Raw genomic sequence first — 27481 nt, forward strand, 5'->3', positions numbered from 1 at the left:
GGATCCGTTTATAGTCTTACAAATTGTAATTTTGTAAGAAATGAGAACATAAATAAGAACACCCTCCACCCCAATCTTTGTTTATGTAGGTTATGTACTTTAATATTCACCATTTTAGAATTATTAATGAAAATAGTTTTGACCTCACAGAATCCTAAGAGTCTTGGGAACTTTCAGAAGCCCTGAGAACATACTTTGAAAACTGCTTGTTAGGATCATTTAACTGTCGTGCAGGAAATTTATGACATCCCTGTAGAATGCTAATTTTAACTGAGATTTGGAATTTAGCTTAACACAGTGCCTGGCACATAGTTAACATATATTTACTGACTGACTAAAAATCCTTCTTGTGCAGATCATACATGCATACACATAAATACAAAGACTGCTAAGTTGGAAGGGACTGAAGAAGTCATCTCAGCCAGTCCCCTCATTTCATAGATGAGGAGACTGGGCCCCAAGGCTTAGAAAGTGACCAATCCAGAGTCACTCTAGTAGGAAGCATCAAAGTTATTTGCTACATCAAGAGCCTCTAATTCCAAAATCAGCATTCTTTCCACTATATCATATTATTTCCAGTTTCAAGGCTTATAACTTAAAGCCTGTATTATTTTCTTTAACATCACAGGATTCATAAAGAGTGTACTCTTCACACATCTTTTTTTTTTTTTAAAGAGTAAGGAAAAACGGTGATTCTAACAGATGAATTTTAAACAATATAAGTAGTTACTACTTATAATGCTTGAGAAATATTTCATTGTTTTTTAGTTCAACTCAGGCTTCCTTTATCTTTATTAATAAATCAAAAATGATTCATTTCATTAAGGAGATAAGTCTTGTTCAACCTCTTCAGCTATCAAGGTGAGAAAAGATAATTTGGTCTACAGCCATGGTCTCATTAAAGAAAATGAGGGCAGCTAATATTCATACCCAACACTGTTATTTTAGTTGCTTAGGAACTTCAAAGCAGAGCCAGAACAGATAATGAGGTATGTGCATGACTCAATGAAAATACCTAACTCTATGTTAGGTAGGTGGGTAGAGGGAATTTAAATAACTCCTAGAATCATAAAACAAGCATATTTATAATGTTTCTTAGGGATAGAGACTAGATCTTTGATTTCATTTATGTAAAGAACTTAAAGGTGAGGAAACTTCTTGCAATTTATAATCTTAAAAGTTGCCTAGAGAAGAATTAAATTAAAATAGAAGTAGGGAAAGGCATAAAACCATATATAAGGATGCCTGCAGGGACAGACATAAATTGACTTAGAAAATCACATACTAATATAATCTATGTTTTATTGTATTTTTATTTATTTTGTTAAATATTTACCAATTTCATTTTAATCTATTTTGGGTATTCAAGGATATTAGATGCCCTCATATGCTTGACACTTTTGGACTAGAAAACTGAGAGATTTATTTTGCCTAGAGTCACAAAATCAGATTTTATTAGAGACAGGACTTCAGCCCAGGTCTTTATGGGTTCTGGATAAGGGACCTTTCCTGGTTCTCTGTCCACTATATGTTGCTGTCTCTCAATTTGCTTTAAGATTTGGAAAATAAAGGAAATGATATAATTATGAATAGATACCCACATTTATATTTTCTAATGTAATGGAAATGAAATCTTCCCATTTAACACATTGATTACTACTGAAATTTAGAATAAAACCGCAGCTTTAATGACATGCTATTGTTAGACATTGCTGCCATCATGTGGCTAATGCTGGAATCTACAGCTAGAAAGAGTAGGACATGTATGTGAAAATGGTATACAGGGTTTTCTGTCATCATTGAAAATCTTATAGGAATTAGTATTTTGCTAATATACATCATCTGATGATCATGAAACCAAAGATTTAGAGCTAAAATAGGGCAAAGACCATCCAGTGTACCTCTTTCTGCTCCTATTTTACAGATGAAGAAATTGGAACCCGGAGACTTTTAAATTAACCTGATATCTATCGCTTGTAGAGTAAGTAGTCAGGCTGAAATGTAAGTCCAGGCTCTAATTCTAAATTTGGTGCTTTCCTCTTGAAAAGTAGATATAGAACTTGGAGTCCTGAATATTTACACATGGACTATCTTTTGTTTCTTTTTGTATTACTTAGGACAGTGCCTGGCATATAGTAGGTGCTTAATAAATACTTAATAAATTTGAACACAGTTCAAATCTTGCTTAGGACATTTGCAAGCCATTTAGTCTTTGGTAGGTAGCTAAAACTCCTAACTTTAGCTTCTTTACCTGTATGTAAAGTAGGGATAATAATAGCATATACCTCATAGGGTATATCACAGTTCAATAGAGATAGTATGTGTAAGGCACTCTGAAATGCTAAGAGAATTTGACCTCTGTTGATAGTTCAAAATCATATATGTAAAACTGGCCTTTATTGAATGTAGATCTTCATGGATTCTGGCTTAGGGACTCTTCTTGAGTCCATTATACCAAGCAGCCTCTCAATTTGTTTTATGATTGGGAAAATATATAAAATTCAAGAGTGACTAGACATCCATATATATCTTTTCTAATTTTGTTGAGCTCTTTTCATATTCAACTCTCAATGTGTGACTCTATTTGGAGTTTTCTTGGCAAAGAAAATCTTTTGTTTTGACATTTCCTTCTCCAGCTCATTTTACAAATGGCAAACAAGATTGAGTGACTTGCCTAGGAAAACAAATTTGCCTGACACCAGGTCCAGTATTTTATCCAAAATATATATGTTGTGAAGTCTTTGGCAGGAAGTAAACAGTGTGATCCATCTTCGGTCCTTTGAACTTGTGATTTATTATATCAATCAGGATTCTAAGTTTAAAAAAATATTTTTATCATTTTATAAAATGTTCTCATAGTTCTGTTCATTTTGCTCTGCGTGATCTCAGAAGTTCCATTCTTTTTGAAATTTTCATCATTTCTTATGACATAATACATTTCCATTCCATTAATATGCAATTTCTTTATTCCCCAATAGATGAGCAATCCTTTAGTTTCCAGTTTTTACCTATTATAAAAAAACTGCTATAAATATTTGTGTACATATGGATGTTTGATCTCTTTAGTGACCTAAGTTTAAGGGTTATAGGAAGGAAGGAAAAAGAGAAGCAAACCTACTATATTTTAGGCACTGTGCTAAGAATTTTATAAATATGACCTTATTTTATTTTCATAACAACCCCAGGAGGTGGATGTTGTTATTATCCTCATTTCACAATTCAAGAAATTGAGGTAGAGGTTAAGTGACTTGTCTTGATTAACATAGTTTCTAAGTGTCTGAGGTCAGATTTGAACTCAGTTCTTCCTGACTTAAGATGAACAGTCTATTTATTGAGCTACTTTGATGCTCCGAATATAACTGGGTCAAAGGGTAAAAGTTCAGTTTAGTTACAAATTCCCTACCGAAAAGAACAAGTTTTTTCTTTATACATTTTTTCCTCCCAATTTTATTGAAATTCATCCTGCTGCAGCCTGCCTTTAGTCATTAAGGTTTCTAGTTTGGGTTCAGTAATTGACTGTGTGTCTCTGTGCATCTTGCAAAGTGCAGAGCATTGGCCACTGATCAACAAATTCTTTTGGCCATTGCTGTTGTTCAGTTGTTTTCCATCCTGTTCAACTCTTTGTGATCCCATTTGGGGTTTTCTTGCCAAAGATAATGGAGTGGTTTACTCTTTCCTTCTCCAGCTCATTTTACAGATGAAGAAACCGAGGTAGACATTGTTAATTGGTTTTACCAAGGTCACATAGCTATCTGAGGCCAGATGTGAACTTAGGAAGATCACTTTTCCTGATTCCAAGTCTGACATTCTATCCACTGTAAGACCTAGCTGTCCCTTCATAATCAAAAATTCAAATAGGTCTAATCAATGTGATTCCCTCTAGTGTTGCAAATAAACCCATCCATGTCTGTACAGGAAAATTTACCAGAGGGTCCATTCAGTGGGTGCAAGGCTTTTTTTCCCTCTCATCTTCTGGCTATGGAAGCTCATTAAATTTTTTGGAGGGTTAAGTTGGGTGAAGAAACATTTTGGTTCTTCAATCAGTGAACCAGGGTTTAAATCTCACCTTTGTTGATCACCACTAGTGTGATTTTGGATAAGTCACTTTTAAGTAAACTTCTTGGTCCTTAGTTTTCTCATCTACAAAATGAAAGAAATGGACCAGAAAGGCCCTCAGGTTCCTTCCAGCTCCATTCTTTCAGATGGGCCAGATTTAGATTGTCTTGAAGACCCTTTCCATCATTGATCTCCAAGGTGAGCTCCTTACTTTACTTAAGTAAGTACTTAAAGTCTTTACTTAAAGTAAAGCTTACTTTACTTACTTGATGTAAAAGCGACATTTGTTGCTTAATTTTATTTCTTGGATGCTTCTTTCTAGTTCTTTTCTTTCTTTTTCTTTCTCTCTTCTTTGCTGCTCAATTGAATATTTATTGAGCAACTGTTATGGGCCTTAACTCAATGCAAAGGAAAAAAAATAAACCTCACAAGAAATTCCAGTAAGAAAGTAAAAGTATGGTTTGTGAACCATTTCCTGTATAGAATAACCCTTGTGGGTAGCTTAATTTCAGTTGTTTTTTCTTTCAAGTAACCGCACTCTAGAACAATTAAACAAGGGAACAATAAGGTGTTTTTAAAGACATAGTTGGAAGAATTTTAAAGATTTTTTCACTCTTCTAAGAATAAAGAGGGATTGTATTGATCAAAAAGGTTGCTGAATGGCCAACCATGAGGTTTTCTGCTTTGGCAGACTAGGTGTTCTTCTAGCCAACTTCTGAGATGTTGTGATTCAAGACCTGAATTCAAGTCCTATTTCTCAGGCAATTAACTCTGTAAATTGCAGAGCAGGTGTTCACTGCATTGATAGAGGTCTTCCTCCTAATAAATTACAGATTCAACCTAAAGGGAAAAAAAAAAAAAAAAACAACTCATTAGGACTCATGAACAACAAAAGTGATTGTGAAGTGCAGTTATAAAATTGTAGTTTTTTTTTTTTTTTGGTTAACATTTGAGCCAAGATAAAGGGATCATTCAAGCTGAAATCTCCCACCATTCTCCTCCAAACAGCTTTACAATGTAACAAATTGAATTCTAAGATGTTTTTCCTGCCCAGGAAAACTTATAAAGTCAGTAGGAGAGGTTGGGGACAGTGAGCTGGGGGCTGGCTTGGGAGTGCACAAAAAGTAAGACCAGGTCTGGGCTTTGATGGAAGTTATGGTGGCAGCACCAGTACTGGGAGCTCTGCTCAGTAAATGGATTGAACACCTGAGCAGAGATGAAGAGACTGCTGTGCTAGCACTTGGCACAGCAATGGGCTCCATTTGGCAAGTCCACTGTTTATTACCTAGTTCCAGATTTCAGAGGAATGGTTGGAGTTGGGAGAAGAGACCTTTCCTGGGTAAGGACCAAAGCCCAGACCTCACAAACGTGAAGTGACCACACATTTCTTCTGATTGTACCACTTTGGACGTGATGTTTTTTGAGTGATCTAGATTAGTGACTATAAGAGAGTTGTTAAGAATCCCCTTTAAATCGGCTGCAGGTTTTAGGAGTGAAAGAATTCACTCATTCCTGAATTATTAGTTGCAAATGAAAGTTTATTGTTAGATAGAAATCAATTTACCAAGAGATTGACTTCTATAGTGACAGATCTATTGGAAAATGGAGTTTTGCACTGAGAATGCAGTTCTCAGTGGACAGAAAATCCTGGCAACTGAGTGAGCCACCAAGGTCCATCTGCAAAAGACCTTCATTGAAGGAAGCTATTATTAGTCTTAGTGGGAGCTGGAACAGCCCAAGCAAGTCAGACTTAGTGGGGGCTGGGACAGCCCAAGCAAGTCAGATTCAGCGGGGGCTGGGACAGCCCAATTTGATTCATTTACAAGCTGGGTTTCAGCTTAAGGAATTGAATAGAATTGAAAGAGTTTTTGAATTAATTCAGTAAGGTTGGAATTCTTTTGCTCAGGACTGAAACAACCCCATCTAAGATAGCAGAATGAAATTGTCTTGTTTCCCTTGGGCAGGTCCCTCACTGAGGCAGAGTTGAAGATTTTCTCCTTCTAGGAGTTTTTGAGTTTTGGGGTCCCTTCTTCAGAAGTACCCAAAACATGAAACACTCTAGAGCTACTCTGAAAATAGCAGCAAGAAAAAGCTTGAAGTTTGGGACAATGCCTTCCCATCCCTTTAATGAGCACAAATCAACTTTATCTTAAAGTTCAAACTTAAACAAAAGATTGGAAAAATGGGCAAACAAAAAAAGAATCTGATTATTGAAAATTACAATGGTGACTGCTAAGATCAAAACACGAACTCAGAAGACATGAAAATAAATCCAAGCAAAGCCTTGAAGAAAAATGCAGATTGGGCACAAGCCCAACAAGAATTTCTGTAAGTGCTAGAGACAGCAAAAAAAACAAAACAAAACAAAAACAAAACAAAAAAAAAACACATTTATAGAAAACTTATTAGTATGCTTCTGAAGAATTACTAATCTCATTCAATCCTCCCTTATTTTACAGATGAAGAAACCAAGCTAAAGTAGGAATTCTAACTTGGGGAACTAATATTACTCAAAATCTTGTCTCATTTTACTATACTACAATAAGATCCGAATACATGTAAGGAATGAAAACCAATTTTCCATCATATTATGAAAAACAGAACAAAACATACAACAAAAATAAAGACTCACTAACTATTTATTTCAAACTTTTTAATTACTATTTCACAAAGTTGAATGTTTTTCTAGAAGAATTTTTTAAAAATCAGTGTGCTTGTTGTAAATAAAATTATATGCAAAGTTATAGAGAACATAACAAAAGAGAAGGAAAGGGAGAAATTATATGAAGAAAGCTAGAAGCAGCAATAATATTAATAACTACAAAAAAACTAGTAGTGCAATAATATAAACAGCAAGCAGCTTTACATGGAGGAAAAAAATACAGCTCTTTTAAATATAGAAATAGCACCTTTTAAAAAAAGAAGTTGAGAAATGTAAACTTGGTCGCTAGATTCAAGTATTTAAGTTATATCCCCAACATTTGTACCAGAATGGAAGGGTTTCACAAACCCTGGACCATCTGTGCACCTTCCTCAGTGCAAATACAAAGACTGCATTGTCCTAGCAGCATTGCTGCCATTTTTTCCCCTTTTACATTATACACTTATGAGTCTAGATTGCCATTGCTTTTTCACTACTAAGAAAAATCTCCCCCAAATAGTCCAACAACTCAAGTACCAAAAAGTATTGTCCCCACAAAATAACCACCTTCATGGTCTCTTTTATCAAGGCCACACATTTAGAAGGGGATGTTGGACACTTTAGGAACACGTTCTAGTCTTAGTTTTCCAAATATAGCTATCCCATCACCAGTCCTGCAGAAGTGACAGGCTTGCAATATAGAAGATTCTTAGGATCCCCCAAAGTCCAGGCATCCTTCTTCAATGTTGTATACCTTGTGATTAGAGGCATACCATGCAGGAAAGAATAAAATGTGAGTTAGGGAAAGAATAAGGAAGAGACATAAAGTGGTGAATTTTTAAGTAGAGTGAGAAGATTGGGGAGAATAGAGAGAAGGAAAGTTTTAATCTAAGGCATCTAATAGGCCATTTCAGTGAAAATGTAAGGGAGAAAATTTTATATTTGGCCTATAATAAAAACAAACTTGTATTCTGTACAGATTTATAACCTGTATATCACATTATCTTCCAATCATTATCTCTATTAGCTCAGGTTCATCTCTCTGCTCAATCATTGATAGGATGGGGATTGAACCTGTGATTTCAGTGAGAGGGAGCTCCCAGAGGAGAAAATTCCCAAAGTGAGTTGACACCTCTATACCTTGTCATTTTAGTGTTGTCTAGAGCATGGAAAAATGAAGTGACTTGCCCAGGTGTCACACACCCTGGATCCAAAGTTGGCCCTGTGGCCACTAAGCCACATTGTTCTCTCAATCACTTGAGCACTAACTATTGGCCTCTAATAATTCATTTCTTTTTTCAAAAAGCAACAAAATCGTTGCTTTCAATTTATTTAACTTTTAAGAAATATTCAGAAGGAATTTAAAAAATCATGTAAACTTTTAAGTGTAGTGTCTATAAAACTTTAAATTAAAAAAAAAAACTGGCATTTTTAGTCACCTACCTCAAAGGCTTTTTAAGATTGTTACTTTTCTGTTTCATTCAACAGAATATAAGTTTTTGAGGAGAAAGACTATTTGATTTTTTTCACTATATCTCCAGCACCTAAGCATAGTGCCTGGCACAGGGCAGGAGCTTAATAAATGTTTATTGAATTGGATTGGTTAATAAAAAGCTAATCAGACTCCCAGAGTCACATAAGTTACTATTTTTTTTTTTATGACATTTTATTGGGACTAGATTAGAGAACTCTAAATGTAAAACAACAGAGGAAAAAAGGATAAACCTATTCTAAAGAGGAAATGAGATAAATACCAGCACATTTAGGAGTAAGCAGCACCATTTTGGGTATCTTTGTACTTGTTTCAATCCAAAGGCATGAAATTGATCCCAGGGATACAGTAGAAAGGCACTCTGGCTACTGTTTTCACAATCTATTTAATACCTGTAAACTAACCATTCATTTCTTCAGAGTATCAAAATACTTCTTTGAGTACACTTAGATGCTTAATTTACAATGTATCTATTTTTTCTTTATCCCTTACAAGAATGAAAAAATGAGTCAAAAAAAAGTGCTGGTTTTTCCTATACAAATTTATCCATCTTAGATGACTTAAGATTTTTTCCTGAATTTCCTAATTCAGATACCTGGCAAAATATCCCAAGTTTCCTCCCCTAAGACCTACTCTAGAAGGACAATCTCTTGTCTTTTTTCATTTGACCCAAAAGAAAGTGCTAGAAAGAATTTCTCCAATAATTTCCCTAAATTTCACATTGTGAAAAAAGAATATGGTGGTGGTTATGGATGTGGGTGGGATAGGATTGGCAGGAGGGAAGGAAACTGGATGTATGGGATTTAAAAAAATAGCACCAAAACCCAATTTTCCACTTTGATACATGGGCACTAACTATTGCCCTTCTATCATTCATATCATTTCTTATCTGCATAAATAATGTTAGTACAATTCACTTATACTACATATACCATAATATGTTGTTCTTCACAGTTAATTCTGGTCTTAACATTTTTCCCCCATATGTGTACATTCATGTATAGGTGATTAAGATTTTTAAGTACAAGGCAAATTACAGAGGAACTAATATTAACATTCAAGTAGTCATGCCCTGAGAAAAATCTGTTTTTCTGTAGTTGTAAACTTTTTTTCTTCTTCCCACTAAGTTCCATTTCAGGAACAAAATAAATAAGAAAATAAAATGTGTAGATGATGCTGTCTTTGCTGACAGAGATTCAGAGAGCAATTGCATTTTTAATTGAAGAAAAGTAATTGGTTTTACCACAGATTTACTCAGGTAAGTCGAGTCTATGTAAAGTAAGGAATGATTACCCTATTTAAGTGCTAGAGAGCTCGCCTGTTCCCAAACCACAAAAACTCTGATAGTTTCTTCAATCAACTTGAGAGCAAGATGATGTTGAAACCACAACTATGAGTCAATGCTTTCATTGTTGCATAATGTTGGCTCTCAAATGAGCAACTAATAGAGTTACTTTCAGGAATGTGAATGACTTGAAAGGAAAGAGAGTTAGCAGGACTAGTGGAAGAGAATGGGAAATGAGACTCTTTAGCTTTGTAGTATAAACAGCCTATTAGGGACTAGCATGCCCCTTGTAACAAGTGTTAAAATCCCTGGTGGATTTCCCTATTCCACTTGGCCAAGCTATAGTTAATCAGTGCTGGCACTGGATATCTGCAGTCTCCTCTGTGCAGAGCTTAAATTTCTTTGACTCCCTTCAATTTTTCTCCAAGTCATAGGTTCTTCAAGGCTGCCAGGAGTTTTGAAGAAGGTCTCACAATATGGTGACCGGATGCTCTTGGGTGTCACTGGGCCTGGTGACTGGAAATGAGAAAAAGGAGATCATAACCAACATGATGCAATGTGACCTATAAATCAGAATGTTAAATCAGTCTCTATTATAAAAAATAAACTTTTTTTTCTTAATATAAAGCCTTCAAAGACTCTTGAGACCGTGAGAACATTAGTTAGGTTTCAGCTCTGAGTCAGAAATATGTTGCCAGCTCTTCACTCCCTAACATAGGTGGTATTTTCTGTTTCCAATTGCAGACAGACATAGCCCTCAGATATATCGCCTTAAGACCTTGACAACTTGACAAATATAAAACTTAAAGAAATATTGTCTTACTGCCTGTCTGGGAATGTAATTCTTAAATGTGATAACCTTTGCCTCCTGTCTGGGAAAGGAATCCTATTATTATAATGAACTCCTTTGTAGAATTTTCCTATATGTTTCCTATGTGTTTCTGAAACTGCTTGATATTGACCCCTCCCAGTCCTGATGGGGCTCAATCCTGACCAGTGACAATAAATGCTCTTAAACTTTTATTATTTTGGCTGTCTTGTATTTTTTCTCGTTTGGGCACTTCAGACCCAAAGATTTTGGTCCCAATAACTCCCTTATCTAGAAACTCCCTCTAACCCATCACTAGAATAAGAATAAATCAGAATTAAGAGAGAACTAGAACATAAATTTGCTTCCATTTTTATTTCTTACACATAAACACATCGCCTACTCTTCAACCCTAACTTTTAAGTATGTATAGATCATAAAATCTCTAGGGCAACTCTTCTTCATTTTTCAACTATATTAGTTTAATATCTGAATATTTCTATGGCTGCTATGACTGAAGAGGGAGGCTGGCACTTTACTGGCTAGAATAGGAAGAAACACTCTAAAAATACTGGGTCCATTGCAAATCAATGTACGTATACTGATGTACTATTGCAGGAATCCTGAAAACCTGAATTTAAATCCACGCTTATATATAATAGAACCAGGGTTGTTTTGAGGACCAAATGAGATAATTATAAAGAGTTTATTAGCTTAGTGCCTGGCACATAGTAAGTGCTATATAAATTTCAGTCATTATTAATATTACCACAGTTCAGTGACATCATATCAAGAATGACAAATGTTCAGCTCAAGTCTGAAATATTCAAAACAACCCACCAGAAGGTCTCTGTCTCACAAAGTGACTCTGTTGTGAACGGCTCAGAGAAAGAGATGCATAAGAATTATATGAGGAAATAAAGTGCGAAAGATTTGAAATCTAGGTTTGAGAGGTAATGGAAGCACAAAGATGTTAGGACTTTTGACTCAAAAAATGAAATGTTCTGATCCAGGCTTTGTAATTTACTACCCGTATGACTTTAAATAAATTACCTCATGTCTGAGGGCCTCAGTTCCCTCATCTTTAAGATGAAGGGATGGAGAAGATGATCTTAAATAGATGAAAGCCAAAGAAGTAAGTTACATGGAGGTGGGGGTGAAGTGTAGCTGTACTAGATTTAGGAAGACCTAGCTTCAAATCTTATTCTCAAGAGACTTATTTGTTATAAGACTATAAATAATTTAACTTCTTTTTTTTTTATATTTTATAATAATTTAACTTCTTTAGGCTTCAGTTGAAATAAGAGTGTTGGTCTTGATGGCCTTATAGATCTAAGTCCATGATTCTATGAACAACATTTGCTAGCATGGCTGATCCAAGTTCAAGTCTGAACAATCTCCCTCCAGAAAGTCTAAGGGAAGACAACACTGTTTCCCCTCATCTTTGAGTCTCAGGAAAAAATAACTTTGCTGTAATTAAAACTGTTAATTAATGTAAAAGTGTTGTTAGCACTTACCTGAGGTAATTTCATAATTGTTACTGGGTGACCCATGCAAACAGGGGAATCTGGTGTGATTGTATTACGGGACCTGGACACCCCAGAGCTGAGGTGAACTGGAGACTGGCCTGGGTGTTGTGGGTCCGTGGAAAGGGCTTTTGATGTCTTTGGACTAAGAATGTTGGTGTCAATGAGAAGCTGAGTTGATGATCTGAGACCGGGCAAGCCAAAATTCACTGGGCCAGGAGAAGGCACTGGACTGTTGATTGCCGGAGAATAAAAAAAAGGCATTGTGGCCAGTGCTGTAGATGGCACAATCATGCATGGAACATGGAGAGAAGTCAACTGACTTGGAGATGGTCCAGCAGCATTGGCAGCCTGGTGGTCAGGCAGCAGGAAATTAAAACCATTTAATCCTAAAACAACACAGGAAAATTAATGCTACTTAGTATTCAGAGAGACACAATAAAAAGCACTTCCAAGGAGAACAGTGGGAATGATTCCATCAAGGAAAGATAATATGGGAAAGGAAGATGGGCTGATCAGACATCAAGGGCAAGGACAAATAGGCAACTGGGATACTCAACTCTTACTCTTTATGATACCAGGAGAAATCAAGGAAGGCTTCTAGCCCTTTGGGTGTATCCTTTGTTCCCTTAGAGGAGACCTTAGATAAGATTTGCATTAGATGGGCAGAAATCTGCCTTGTTGGCATGAAGTCCTGAGTAGGTAACATCACAGATCTATACAGAGGCAGCTAGATAGCTCAATGGAGAGAGGGCTGCACCTAGTCAGGAAGATTTGAGTTCCAATCTAGCCTCAAACAACTACTAACTGTGTGGATCTAGGCAAGTCACTTAATCTCTATATGCCTCAGTTTCCTCGACTACAAAATGTAGATAATAGTAGCACCAAGGCTGTTGTGAGAATTAAATGACATAATATAGTCAGGCCTTTAACACAGTATCTGGCACAGAGTTGCTGCTCAAAAAATGCTTCCTTTCTTACCTTCCTCCGATCTGAAAATACACTTGGATTCCAATTCTTTACTAGTATACTAATAGTGTGATGTAAGTTGTCTCTTTACATTTTAAGATTTAGTTTTCTTATTTCTAAACAAACCAAAAAAAACCTAAACCCCCAAAAGACTTATGGTTTCTAAGACTCCTTCTTGATCTACATCTATAATCCTAAACTCATTTCCTTTTTAGCTCTTAGAGATGAGATGTTCAATATAAAGGAATCAGTGAAGAATTTCTAAGTAAAAATATTAGTAAATCATGCAGATCTTCTCTAAAATCTTACTTTGATAAGATTATAGAAGCAGAGAGGTGAATCTTAGTTATTGTCAGTAAAATAAAAGGTCTTATCAAGCTGGAAAGGCTAAAAGAATAGGCTCAACAAGGATCATCTGCTTATGCTCAGCAGACTAACAAAGACAGCTAATAAAAGAAAATGGACAATTGTTAAAGGGGCTCTGAGAGAAAGGCACACTGATATATTGTTGGTGTAGTTGTGAAGTGGTTCAACTATGATGAAAAGCAACAACAGCAGATAGCATTTATATGACACTATGCTTACAAAGCACTGCACAAATATATTATTTGATGCTCACAACAACCCCAGAGAGGTAGGTACTATTATTATCTTCTTTATCACACAGCTTGTGAGGCCAGGTGAACTCATGTCTTTCTGACACCAGGTCTAGTACTTTATCCACTGGTCCACCTAGTAGCCTTTAAATAGAATTTGGCAAGAATATGTGTCTGACATTCAAAGGAACAGATAAATTTTAAGACAGTCATCCCAGAATTGAAGGTGAATTTTCTATATACTCATAAAGCATGCACAGAAGTGGAGCCAAGATGGTGGATTAGAGACAACTCAGCTGAAGTCTTCCAATATTTTCCTCTAAGGAACTTTAAAAAAGTCTCAAGTCAAATTTTGGAGCTTCAGAGCCAACAAAAGGTCAAGGGGAGCCTTTTTTTGTGGCATGAGGATAAAGGCTGTCTGGAGGCCATATAAGTGGTGGCAGCAATAGCAGCTTCAGGCAACTTGTTAGGGGACCCTTTGCTGACAATGGATACAACTGGCTCTGATATATATATATAGTCACAAGGTTAGTCACAAGAGATAAGGGGTCCTGGCTCTGGGTAAAGACCAGAGTACAGATCATAAGAACAGTGACCATGCTTCTAGTATCATATTCTAGTATCATACCTTGGAGAATAGGAAACTTGCAAATACCTAGAATTTAGCTCTGAAAATAGCAGCATGAAGAAGTCTGAAACTTGGCACAGTGCCTTTCCACCCCCACCCCCCCAAAAAAAAACCCCAAAAAACAAACAGCCCAATTTTAAAATAAAGTCCTAAGTCAAGAAATACATTTTTAAAATGAGCAAATAACAACAAAAAAGAAAAAGTCCATTAAAAGCTGCAATAGTGTCAGGGAATATTAAGACAGACAAATGCAAAAGAAGATAATATGAAAACAACTACTAAAAAAAATCTTAAAAAGTAAAATGCAAATTGGATCCTAGCCCAATAAAAATTCTTGGAAGAATTAATTAAAGAAAGAAGAGTAATAGAAGAAAATTAGGAAAAGAAATGAGAATGGTGCAAGAAAATTGTGAAAAAAGAATGAATAACTGTGGGAACTGATTCATTGAGTCATCAAGAAAAAAAAATCAAAGTTAAAAGAATAGAAGAAAACGTGAAAAATCTTATGTTAAAAAAAAACAAAAACAGCAGATGTGAAAAATAGAACAAGAAGAGATAATTAAAATAACTCATTGATGTCCAAATGAAAACTCCCAGGTATATTATAGTCAAATTTCAAAGCACTGAGGTCAAAAAGAAAATACTTCAAGCATCCAGAAACAAACAATTCAAGTATCATGAAGCCACAGTCAGGATGACAAGATTCAGCAACTTCATGTTAAAGGAATAAAGGATTTAGAATAAGATATTCAACTGGGATTAAAACCAAAAATCACCAATCCAGCTAAAGTAAGATAAGACTGCAAGGGAAAAAATGGACTCAAATGGACATTTAATGAAATAGAGGAATTTCAAAAGCATTCCTGATGAAAAGACCAGAACTAAATCAATGTTAAACACAAGACTCAAGAAAAGCATAAAAAGATAAAGTAATGATGAAATAATCATAAGAGACTCAATAAAGTAAAAAACTGTTTACATTCCTGTATGAGAAGATGAGACAAGTAACTCCTAAGAACTTTATTGTTGTTAGGAAAAATCAGAAGGAGTTATTTAAAGGGCATAGATATAAACTGATTTATGTTGGAAGGATCTCCAAAAAATGAAGGAATGAGAAAAAGTGATGTGCTGGGAGAAAAGGGAAGGAAGAGATAGAATGGGGAAAATTTTCTCACCTAAAAGAGGTGTACAGGAAACAGCTTTTACAGTAGAGGAGAAAATAGGAAGGAAGAGATAGCAGGCAATGCTTGAACCTAACTTTCAATGGAATCAATTCAAAGAGAGAAGACTATACACAGATACGGTCTCACTTGTGTATAGTAATTTAACTTACCCAATAGGAAATAGGAGGGGAAAGGGATAAGAGAAAGGGCAGAATGATAAAAGGGAGAACAGACAAAGGGAGACAGTAGTTACAAAAAAAAAAAAATAAAGACTTTTGAGGAGGGAAGAGGTAAAAAAGAGAGAAGAAACAGAAAAAAAAAGGAATAGAGTAAACACAGTAATCATAACTAAATATGAGGCCACCCATTAAATGGAAGTAGACAGCAGAATAGATTTGAAACCAGAATCCAACATTATGCTGTTTACAGGAGACACACTTGAAACAGAAACACACACTCTTAATCTTACACTTCTTAAAATAAAAGACTAGAGCGGAATCTATTATGCTTCAATGGAAATAAAAAAGGTAATTTCAGACAAAACAAAAATGGACCTAATTAAAATGGATAGGGAAAGCACATTGTGCTAAAAGATTCACAGATAATGAAGTAATATAAAACAATTTTTATAATTTCTCTGATAAAGATCTCATTTCTTAACTGTACAATGAAAAGAGAACTGAATCAAATTTATAAAAAATAAGAGTCATTCCCCAGTTGATAAATGGTCAAAAAGGGGCAGATAGATGGTGCAGTGGATAGAGCACCAAGCCCTGAAGTCAGGAGGACCTGAGTTCAAATCTGACTTCAGATACTTAACACTTCTTAGCTATGTGACCCTAGGCAAGGCACTTAACCCCAACTGCAAGCCAAAAAAAAGATAAATGGTCAAAAAGATATAGTTTTCAGAAGAAATCAAAACTCCTTATAGGCATATGAAAAAAATGCTCTAAATCATAGATAAAAGCAAATTAAAACAACTTTGAAGTACCATCTCACCCCATCAGAAAATGACAAATGCTAGAAGGGTTGAGGGAAAAATAGGTACACTATAACAAACTGCTGATGGAGTAATAAATTGGTCCCACCATTCTAGAGAGCAAACTGGAATTAGGTTCAATAGATTATAAAATTATGAATATCTTTTGGTATTCATGGGCCCTTTCGTCCAGCAACATTACTATTAGGTCTGTGTATTCAAAAGGAAAAGACTTATATGTACAAAAATATTTATAGCAACTCTTTTTGTAGCGGCAAGGAATTGGAATTGGGAACAGAGATCCTAGGGCAAATCACTTAACCTTGCTTGCCTCAGTTTCCTCTTTTATAAAATGAGCTGGAGAAGGATACAGCAAACTACTCTAGTATCTCTGCCAAGAAAATGGGATCATGAAGTCACACATGACTGAATAATAAGAACAAAGATTTGGAAATCAAGGGGATGCTTTTCAGTTGGGGAAAAGCTGAACAAATTGTGGCATATAATTATAATGAGAGTGCTACTCTGTTATGAGAAATGATGTGGGTGATGGTTTCAGAAATATGATAAGAACCAGAAGAACAGGTGTAAACTAAAGTGAGAACTGGGAGATCATTGTGCACAGCAAGAGAAATGATCTAATGAGAAAGACTTGACTATGCCAATCAATATAATGATCAAAGACAATTCCTGAACTAATAATGAAAAAATAACACCAGAGAAAACTGAACTACGAGTTTAAGCTGAAGCATAAATTTCTCACTTTATTTTTGCTTTTTTTTTGCAAATATGGCTAAAATGGAAATTTTTGCATGGCTTCACATATATAGTTGATACCATATTGCTTGCCTTCTTTATGAGTGGGGTGGAGATAAGAAAATTTGGAAATTAAAATCTAAAAACAAAAGAATGCTAATATTAAATGAGAAATTAAAAAAAAAAACATTAAAGAATCATGCAGCAAGGATAAGAGGGATTGCAATCTGGCTTGGTAAAAGAAATGTCAAAGTCAGGCCAATCTCAGACTTTTTTAAAATCATGAAAAATAATAAATACCTAAGTCACAACAGTGATATATCTTGGCTAGTAGAACAGTTTCATACTCGCTATTTGTTCTTCTTTCAGTAATGGATTTCTAGCAAGTTTGGGCTTTAAGTTAACACAGAGCAGAGCTAAACTATCTTACCAAATTGTTTCGAGAATTTGCCCAGGGCCGAGAGGGTCTACTAGAAATACTAAAGATTAGTCTGCATCATTCATTAGAATGCTAATGATCCAATTAAGCTCCCTACAGAAAAGGACACAGTGCTTGGCACATAATTAGTGCTTAATAAGTGTGTGTTAGCCAACTGACTTTACACATCTCATTTCATCTATCTGTTCAGTATCTTTGAAATATAATTTGCCATTATCTTAAATTTATAGGTAGAGCTCTCATGAGGTTGTCACACATGATTTGGAGTTGGAAAGAAGCCAAGAGATGATTTGAATTTCAAGCCAAAGATGAACCAATAGAATAACACTCCTTAGGTGACATAAATGAAAAAATAACAAAAACCTAACCCACCAGTTTAGGAGAAATGAATGTGAGAGATGAAAGTTTTTAGAATTTCTTTTATTTCTTACCAGGTGCAGACTGCACATAAAGATACTGTGGCTTGGTGTTTTCTTCAGAGAGATTTTCTCTTTCTTTTGAGGGTTTTTCAATATCTGCATTTCTCAAAGGTTTCCTCTTCTCAGGGGTAACTAGGCACTGGATTGTAGTTTTTCTTGCTGAATCCTCAGCAAGGGGCATTTCTGAGAATCTCTGAAAAGCTTCAAAGGGCATGGTATCTATATTGCCAATATTCCTGGGAGAGGCAACATCACTGGGGTCTGTAAATTTCTGCAAAACCAATTTGAAGAACAAATATGAAAGTTAACAAACACCCAAAAAACAGCCAGTCTAAGTCCCTTATCAGCCCTAGTCTTCCCAAAACACAGCATTTAAAGTTAAAACATAGTTCCAATCATTTGCACCCTGTGCTAACTCAGTAGTTTGATGAGACCATTCACCAAAAATGTAGCAAAAATGACAATCAGCATGGTGTGGCGAACAGAAAGCTGGCTTTGGATCCACAAAGACACTGGTTCAAATCTCCACTGCAGCTCTACTCTTATTAATAATAATATCTAAATTGGTTGTTTTTTTCTATGATATAGTATATTTTTTACAATAGGTATAGGGACCAAACTGGTAATTTTTTGGTATGTGGAACTTTAAGGTAAGTCAGCACCTTCTCTTACATTTCTAGATTTTAAGAGTTGCCTAGAAAACAGAGAAATTAAGCCCAGAGTCACCCAGCCAGTATGTTTAAGAGGAGGGCCTTGAATCCCAATCCTTCTAGTTCTAAGGCCAATTCTCTATCCACTAAGCCATATTTACTGCTTTTAGACAATAATAAAATAATCCTAACAACATATATAGTCTTTTATGCTAATATTATCATATAACTATGGTTATATTGTCACAAATCTTTTTTTTCAAACATTAATAATACATGCATATACATATATGTGTGACTGTATGTCCACATAAAGTGTGTATGCATACACATATATGTATGCATGCATATATATTTTTCACTAAGTATACATTCACATGTATATGTAGTTTATATTGTGAGCTCCTTGAGAGCAGAGACTATTTTTTTTGCCTTTATTATTCCCAGCACTTATTATTAGCAGTGCTTGAGTGCTTAGCACACAGTACATAATAAATGCCTCTGGAGTGACTGATATCTAATCCTTGAATATCACTTTGCAATTTCCAAAATCTTTCATTTCTTATTTTTGGTAGAGTAAAAAAAGATGAATCAAGAGTTCTCTTTTCAAATATTCAAAATCCAATTTCACAGAATCACAGACAAGCATCAATGGATGCTTATATTAAAATAAACCACTCCTACAAATGATTAGGTATCGTGTAGTTTCTTGAAGCTTCTTCCAAGAGGGAGAGCCCATCCCTTCTGAGGCTGCTCTCAGTATTGGGGAGTTCCGCCTCATCTCAAGCCTAAATTGGCTACTTTGTAACTTTTTGCTGTTGGCTCTGTCTAGTAAGTACCAGCAGAATAAACTGAATCCCTTTTACAAATACATAAAGCCAGTGTCAAGATTTCTTTAAAGATATTTCTTAAGAAGAACACTCTGGTAGCTTTTTAAATAGAGGGTTACATAGGACCAAACTAGTTTTTAGGAAAGGAGTTTTCTAAAAACAGAATTTTAAGAAAGTATTTTTAAGCTTCAATTATAATAGAGATATGTAATAATTTAAAGGGTGATATGACTAATGATTCCTTTCCTCCCTTCTGTGTCTCCTCATTTCTTTTCCAAAGTAAAGCAGTAAGTTACTGATTTCTTTGGCTGTTAAAAAAAAAAATCTTCTGGGTTAAACAGATGCAAATAGGCACCACCTCCCCCCAACCCCTTTACCTTGGGCAAGACCAAGGAGAGTGGGCCATCCTCAATCTCCAAGCTCTGTCTCTTGGCAACTGGCTCGTGAGTTGCCTGAGGCCTGCGCTTATAAGAGCTTGCAAGGGGCAGAGCTGACAGTTCTGTGGAGCAGGAGGCGGCTTGTGCCACTTCAAGCATTTCATGGCCCTTTTCAGGTTTGGAGTGGCCTTCCTGGAAGTTTCCATATAGCATAAAGAAAGAAGCAGAGGGAACATAGATCAAAGGTTGATTGGGAAGCACAGTGGGCTTCAAGCTCTCTGTTTTGGAGGTTGTGGGAGTGGGTGTGAATGTCATGTGTCCATCAAGACCATTCTGCAGATGAATTGATGTCAGGTCTGCTGGGGTAACAGAAAATACTTGGTGGGATAATGGGTGAAAGCAATACTCTGAGTCCTGAGGATGAACTGGGAAAGGTGGAACAGGGTCAAGCTTCTCTGATGAGTGTATCATCTTTTTACTGATACATCCCTGATTCCTGAAATAGAGAGGAAAATGATTATTTTAATGTACATACAGGTAAAGTTAATTGAAGAGTTCTTGCTCTTATAGAGTATAATGACCTAGCTATGACATGCCCCCAGTGCATGAAAATTCCAAAAAGAAATTAAATTTTAGATGGCAATTTTTTTGGGGAATGATAATTTATCATTTTTGAAAATAAATTTAATTAACATTTTTGATAACTATGTTTCAATATAATTAATTTACTCTGTACTTTATTTTGTACATTTTAAAAACATGATTCAAAGAAGGGGTCCTTAAGCTTCATTGGACCCTACATTAAGAACTTCTTCCTAAAATAAAGAAAAATAATTTAAACACTGATTTTATCTTCAATAACACAATGCCTTATATTTGAAGAAAAGTGTCTTTAATGATGTATCTTGAAGTTTTGTTCAGGCTAATGTGAAAAGTAGGCAGCTAGGTGGAGCAATGGATAGTGCTGGGCCTAACGTCAGAAGACTCAACTTTCTGAGTTCAAATTTGACTTCAGATGCTTAGTAGATGTATGACCCTGAGCAAGTCACTTAATTCTGCTTGCCTTTTGGATTGGAGACACAAGGGCAGGGAATATGGTCCAGAATTGAGTGGACATGGTAAGATAGAAACTAGATTTGGCAACTGGGGTTCTCTGTTTGAATTCAGACTTTACCACTGTGTGACTGTGGGCAAGTTTACTTAATGTCTCTGGGTCTGTCTCTTCACATGTAAAATGGTGACCTCCAAATATATGATCCTATAAGCTAGGTTCAGAAGGCTCTCTCTGTAAGGACATCCCAGGTCTACACCAAAATAATAATTGGCATTTATAGAGTGATTTGAAGTTTTCATAGTGTTTTGAAAATATGACCTTACTGGAACCTCACAAGTTTAGGTATTACTATTCCCATTTTATACATCAGGACATTGAGAATCTAAAACATTTAATGATTTGCTGATGGTCAGAGAGTTATTGAGTGACAGAGGCAGAATTTGAACTCAGGTCTACCTGATTTAAAAAAAAGCTACAGTGGAAAACACATTTTCAAAACCACTTACTGTGAATCTTCATCTATCTTCTCCCTGCAAGTAGCTGTCAGGCTGACTATTTTTGGGCAATATTCATCTGAACCTGCAAAGCAAAGTAGAAGGCTTATTATTAAGAATGGAAAAAGGCTTCTTATACAATGTTGATGAGTCACAACAAAAATCCACATTCATTGATGATGATAGTCTCAAATTATGTCACAGGAGCACTGTGTTCTCTAGAACTGGAAGGGACAGAGGCCTCAGAGGCCATTGAATCCACCCCCACCTTGATGGTAGGTGGCTGAATATTTCCCCACTACTGGTATAACTATTATGAACCTGCTATCACTTTCAAGCCACGATAAAGCAGCAGAGAAAGACTTTTGCAGGAAAGGAAAATGGCTATTATTGTTATTTACCAGACTGTATATTAATAAACATTATTAAGCATTTATTATGTGTCAGACACTATAGTTAGTGTGGTCTTCCCAGACGACTACCTTGTTCTCCTCGGTGAAGGCTGTTAGGTTCTGAGCTCACTTTCCTTTTGATCCCATCTGAAGAGGGAATCACATTGAAAGAGCTATGATGGGCAAGTCTCTGCTTCTCACAGGGCTGAAAAGGGGAGAGTGGTTCTGTTTTCAATTCTGGTAGAGCAGATGTTGAAACATCTACTAGTTGTTCACCTACATAAAGGAATGAATTTAGAACATTGCAATTAGAGCAACAAAGCTTAAATCAAACAAAACCAGATATCAAAAAATAGAACAAGTATAGGAATTTGCTGAACATACACACAAACCTGAGTGTGCTCACAAACATACAAATGTATAAGTATTGTATGTATGCATATATACATATATAAACATGTGTGTGTGTGTGTGTGTGTATGTACACATGGACATATATTAACTCTCATCCTAATCATGAATCTGAATAGCTACCTAATCTCTGCTTAGCAACTTAGACTGATGAGGAGCTTCCCAAGACAAAATATGACCTTTCAGTATGAGCTCTGCAATCAGCAGATAGGTCATTTATGTTCCATCCCTGAGGTTCCTTACTTGTGTGGGGCCAACTGCTAAATCTCTCTGAGTCTCAGTTTCCTTTTATGTTGCTTGAGGCAGCACAAGTCTAAATGATCTTTCACAAGAAAGGAAGTATGATTGGCTCGCTTAAAAAAAAAAAAAAAAAAGCATATACTCTCAATTTAACCACAGCCATATAATTCTGACTCTTCAATTTAGCTACAGATGTCTAGGAAAATATAATTACCTTTTGCTAAAACTTTGGTGCCCCAAATTACAGTGTTTGTAAAATACTGTATTTCCCTACACAGTTATAACATGACTATGATAGCACTTTAGTTAAAATTTACATTTACAAAATACAAGAGAATATGATGATTTGTGCCTTGTAAAATGTAAATTTGATAAAGAATTTAATTGTTCTCTTTAGAGAATTTTAATTTATCCTTTTATAAAAAACTTAAAAATCAGAGAAGACACTTGATGAGGGATTCACAAAATATTGCAATGATTGGTTTCCTGGGGCAGCTAGATGGTACAGTGCATACATAGAGCACCAGCCTGGAGTCAAGAGGACCTGAGTTCAAATATGGCCTCAGACACTTAACACTTCCTAGCTATGTGACCCTGGGCAAGTAAATTTTTTGTGCCTTGCTCAATTGCTTTGTGCCCTGCCCCCCCCAAAGAATGATTGGTTTCTCATAGACTCTTTTTGCTATATTATTTGTTTCAGCTTTAAATGAAATACACATCCACATGTATATGCATGCATATATACATATATACATTATCTTGGTCTGAATAGAGGAAACAATGAATAAAGTATTGGACCTTAAGCTGGAAAGATCTGAGTTCAAATCCAGCCTCAGACAATTAATTCCTCTTGTGATCTTGGGCAAGTAACTGAAGTTCTTAAGCCTTAGATTCCTCACCTGTAAAATGAGTACGAGAAAAGTTCCTACTTCCTAGAGTTGTTGTGAGGATAAAACGAGATAATATTTATAAAGTGCTTTGCAAGCCTTAAAATGCTATATATTAATAATGATAAAATAACATCTTTTTGAAACAAAAAAAAAACAAACAGGTAATCACTAAAACCAAAATAAACTATATCATTCTTAGGTTTATACAGACTAGATTTAAGAAAAAATGGGTAGCTTAAATGTGTATTGATATGAGTTTTTCTCCCCTTTCTTTTTTCTGTCACTTCATCCCATCTTCACTTTTCTATCAGTCTAACTCCATCTTATCCTTTAAAGTTCACTCAAATATTTCCGCTTCAGAAAGCCTTAAAATATAGTCTCTTTGCTGGTCTTCTTACTTCAATCTTCTTCCACTTGAAAATTCCATCATTAAGACAATTTTTTTAAAAAGCTGACTTTATATAACTTTTTACTTGAACCTATTATGGCTCCCTACTACCTACCACTTTCATCTCAAACTTCTTGGCTGCTTTTTAAAGGCCTCTCATAACCTGGCTCTATTCTATTCATCTAATCTTATTTTTAATTTTTTCTCAACATATATACTCTTTTCCCCTTCCTTTTCCCTTAACTGGGATTTTTTTTTAATTTAAAAAATAATTTGATAGATGTATTTTTAATATAATTGGCTTCCTTTATAATCCTCCATATTTTTATTTATGCATTTAAAGAAACTTATTCAGAAAAAGGGTGCAATAATTTCACTGGCCTGTTCAAGGAATCCAGGATACACAAAAGGGTAAGAATCTCTGCTTTAGACAGATGAGTAAGCAAGCACAATTAAAATAAAAAGAAAAAACAAACTTGATTGATTATATGTTAGCATCAAAATTAGCTGAACTACTAAAAAGAAATAAAGAAAACAATCCAAATCTGCAAACAATGTGCATTTTTCTGAGCAGAAAAATCATTGTCTATAGTATCAATTGTAATGGGAGTCAGGCCTTGAAATCTTACATAACAACTTAAGTTCAAGATTGTGTTCTTACATTTTATACTGTGGCAAGATTAATACCACATAGTATCCTTTAAAATTGATTTTCAATGGTAGTAGTTTTTATAATGTCAATCTTTTCCATTTTCAGTTACAATATAGCAGTTAATGCAATTTTCACTTTATCTAGAAGCTTCTAGTTCTCTTTAATACAAAAGAAATGCTTATTCTGCTTTTGTAGGATTTGGAATCAGATTTGAAAACAATGTTTTTTTTGCAATTACTAATGTCCAAACATCTGACAAGAACTTGGAAATGAAATCTAAGATTCTATTGACTGACAATGCCAGACACAAAAATACTGGGATCTGAGATTTTTATTTCTTCCTCATTTGTTGAGCCTCTATTTTTTTTTTTTTGGTGGGGGGGGATAGAGGGTGAGGAAGGCAGTTGTGGTTGACTACCCAGAGTCACACAGCTAGTAAGTGTCTGAGGCCATTATTGAGACCTTTTACATTGTGTATTTGGAGAGAACAATAAGACACAAAACCCACTACAATATAAAGGAAAAAAAAAAAACCACTAAAAGGCATTAGAACTCAGCTCAATGACCAATTTTGACTCCAGAAGGCAGATGATGAAATACCTCTTTTCTCATGGTATAGAGATGGTGGATCTGGTCAGTACATCGGATAGTTCTCCTAATTCTACTTTTTTTTGCTATAAGAGAGAATTTAATGGAATGTGTATGTATGGGGGTAGGGGGGAAATGGAGAAGGGAGTCATTGAGTAAGAAATATCAGTGATATAAATGAACCAAGTTAATTGACTAATCTTGACTCCAGAGCATTCATTCTTAATTATGGGTCTGTGAACTTAAAAAAAAAATATATATTTTTTGATAATTACATTTCAACACAATTTGTTTTCTTTGAGGTCCTACGTATTTTATTTAATGCATTTAAAACACTATTGTGAAAAGGAATTTATCAGGCTTCATTGACTGGACATGGGGGTTCAGTCCAATCAAATATAGGTTAAGAATCCTTGATCTAGAGAGCAGATGATGAAATACATCCCTTCTCCTGGAAGAGGAGTGATGACTTACAGGTATAGAATTAGATATTTACTGTCAGACATGGTCAGTGAATTAGTTTATTTCAAAAGAAAAAACATTAATAAAACATTGTTTCTTTAAATCTAGTTCTCAAGTTTTCCTAAAACTTAACAGTGATTGCATATGACTGGATGTAAAGGGAGAAAAATACAAATACAAGTTATAAAATACAAGAATACTGTTTAACTTAATTTAATACTATTTAATAAATATAATAAGCCTCTAGCTATGCTCCCAACCTACCATTTTCTGTGCTGAAATCTACAGGACCAATCCACTTGAATGCTGGCTTGCGACCTCGCTCTTCTGTCACATGGACTTTCTTAATTAGCACCAGGCTTGTCAGAACATTGGCAATATCATACAGCCTCCGTACCTTTGCTGAGAGATAAAACCCAATGATGTTTATATGGCTAGTGGCCCTGGGGGCCCTCAGGACTACTGCATTCAGGGCCTTCTTATAGCACTATATAAATATGAACAGTGAAAAGTAGGATTTGAGTATTCTGTCACCAGCTTCCTTTGCATTAAATTGTATGGGACTCAGTAAATGATATTTGCAATGTCTTTTATTTAAATACCTTCCTAGTTTTTATACGATGCATGTGAGTAGTTGAGGGGGGCACAACAGGAAGCAAAAATACCAACTAGGAAAATTAATGTTTTAAGGAAAGTGCTGATAAACTGGAAATCCTAATTTATGGCTCTGTCAAAAGGGAGCCATATAGTCTCTGAAGGAGATACTATAAGCTCCCATGCTTTCTTTTAACAGGGAGGAAGGGAATTTCTGAGCAATATATATTATTGAGCAGGGATGGCAGAGATCCCCAAGGTCCTACAGAATGCTTTCAAGAATTATGGTCACTGAGGAACTGCTATGATTTGCAATTAGACTTGGATGGGGGCTTCTTCATATAAAATGCCTGGAATTTGGATCAGAGGTATATAGACCTGCAGTTGAATGGGACCTTGGAGACTACTTAATCCAATACTTTCAATTGAGGAAGTGACAAAACCAGAGTTAGAACTCAAATCACAAGATCATAGATTTCTAGGGCCTGACACTACTCAGTGAGACAAAGTATTTCCTCAAATCTCCCATGTTTCTAGAAAGAGAATAAAAAACTTAATTGCCAGAGAAAATTTCAGGAAGTTATATTCAGCTCAGAGCAGAAAACACAAAAATTGGGAGGATAAATAAGGTTGTGATGGGGTCTTCTTAGGCAGTTGTTGATTTCTAGGAAAAACTCCATCTAAATGAAAAAGTGATTACACAGTTAGTTATTCCATTCTCCTTCAAGACAGAAGATAGAGAGGCAGCTAGGTGGCGCAGTGGATAGAGCACTTGAAGTCAGGAGGACCTGAGTTCAAATCTGGTTTCAGACACTTAACACTTCCTAACTGTGTGACCCTGGGCAAGTCACTTACTCCCAATTACTCTATCCCAAGATAGAGTGAAAGGGATTTTTCTATCATTGTCTGAAAGCATCAACCATGAGCTTTAAGTATTTTCTTCCCTTACAAAAGGTAGTTGCAAAGATGCTCTAAAAACTAGATGCTATATCAAAGGAAAGTAGCTGGACAAACCAAACTCATGGTTTCAATGAGATCATTGGTACCATCTTTATTTACAGGATCAGACTAATGTACTGGGAAATGCTAAGCATAGAGTCAGAAGACTAGGATTTGAATGCAGGCTGAGCCACTTAATACTTGTGTAACCATGAACAAGAAGTCCTACACTTCTGGGCCTATTTCTTCACCTATTAAACAATGGGTTTGGAACAAAGGGCCTTTAAGTACCTTCCAGTTCCAAACCTATTACCTACAACCTATTTCATATGATTAAACCATATGATTTAATCAAATGATTAAAAATATTTATTAAATGCTTGCTAAGTGATAGGTACTGATATCTAGGATACAGAGAAGAAATAAAAGCCGGCCCCTGCCTTCAAGTCTAAATAAGGAATACCCTGCAAACTTCATTGTCAAGATGCCATGTCCTAAGTAGGTAATATGGGACAGTAAAGTAACATTATGGGTATAATGGAAAGAGTATTGGTCTCTAAGTTATGAAAACCTGAGTTCAAACACTTAGACATTTGCTGGCCATGGAATAACCTCTCAGTGTCAGTTTCTGAGGTTATCTATAAAATTGTGAGAAAGGGAAATTATGAGAACAGATACTTCCCAGGGGTTTTGTGAGGATCAAATGAGATAACATATGTAAAGTGCTACATAAACGATATTGTCATCATAATTATTGTAACAT

The 27481-nt window shown here is 35.4% G+C and overlaps 1 protein-coding gene across 1 annotated transcript in view; it reads right to left on the reverse strand.

The window, feature by feature from the left end:
* Positions 1-6694: 6694 nt before the first annotated feature.
* The window catches only part of E2F7 (E2F transcription factor 7), a 50212-nt gene continuing 29425 nt past the window's right edge, over positions 6695-27481 (reverse strand). The window contains exons 7-13 of the mRNA XM_052001394.1: positions 25450-25587; positions 21645-21830; positions 21175-21247; positions 19615-20110; positions 17770-18028; positions 11800-12197; positions 6695-9990 (exon numbers count right to left, since the gene is read on the reverse strand). Coding sequence (XP_051857354.1) covers positions 9820-9990; positions 11800-12197; positions 17770-18028; positions 19615-20110; positions 21175-21247; positions 21645-21830; positions 25450-25587 — 1721 coding nt within the window. The 3' untranslated portion in view covers positions 6695-9819. The remainder of the gene's footprint in view (positions 9991-11799; positions 12198-17769; positions 18029-19614; positions 20111-21174; positions 21248-21644; positions 21831-25449; positions 25588-27481) is intronic.

Source organism: Antechinus flavipes, chromosome 5 (genome assembly GCF_016432865.1).
Source record: "Antechinus flavipes isolate AdamAnt ecotype Samford, QLD, Australia chromosome 5, AdamAnt_v2, whole genome shotgun sequence".
Taxonomy (NCBI): domain Eukaryota; kingdom Metazoa; phylum Chordata; class Mammalia; order Dasyuromorphia; family Dasyuridae; genus Antechinus; species Antechinus flavipes.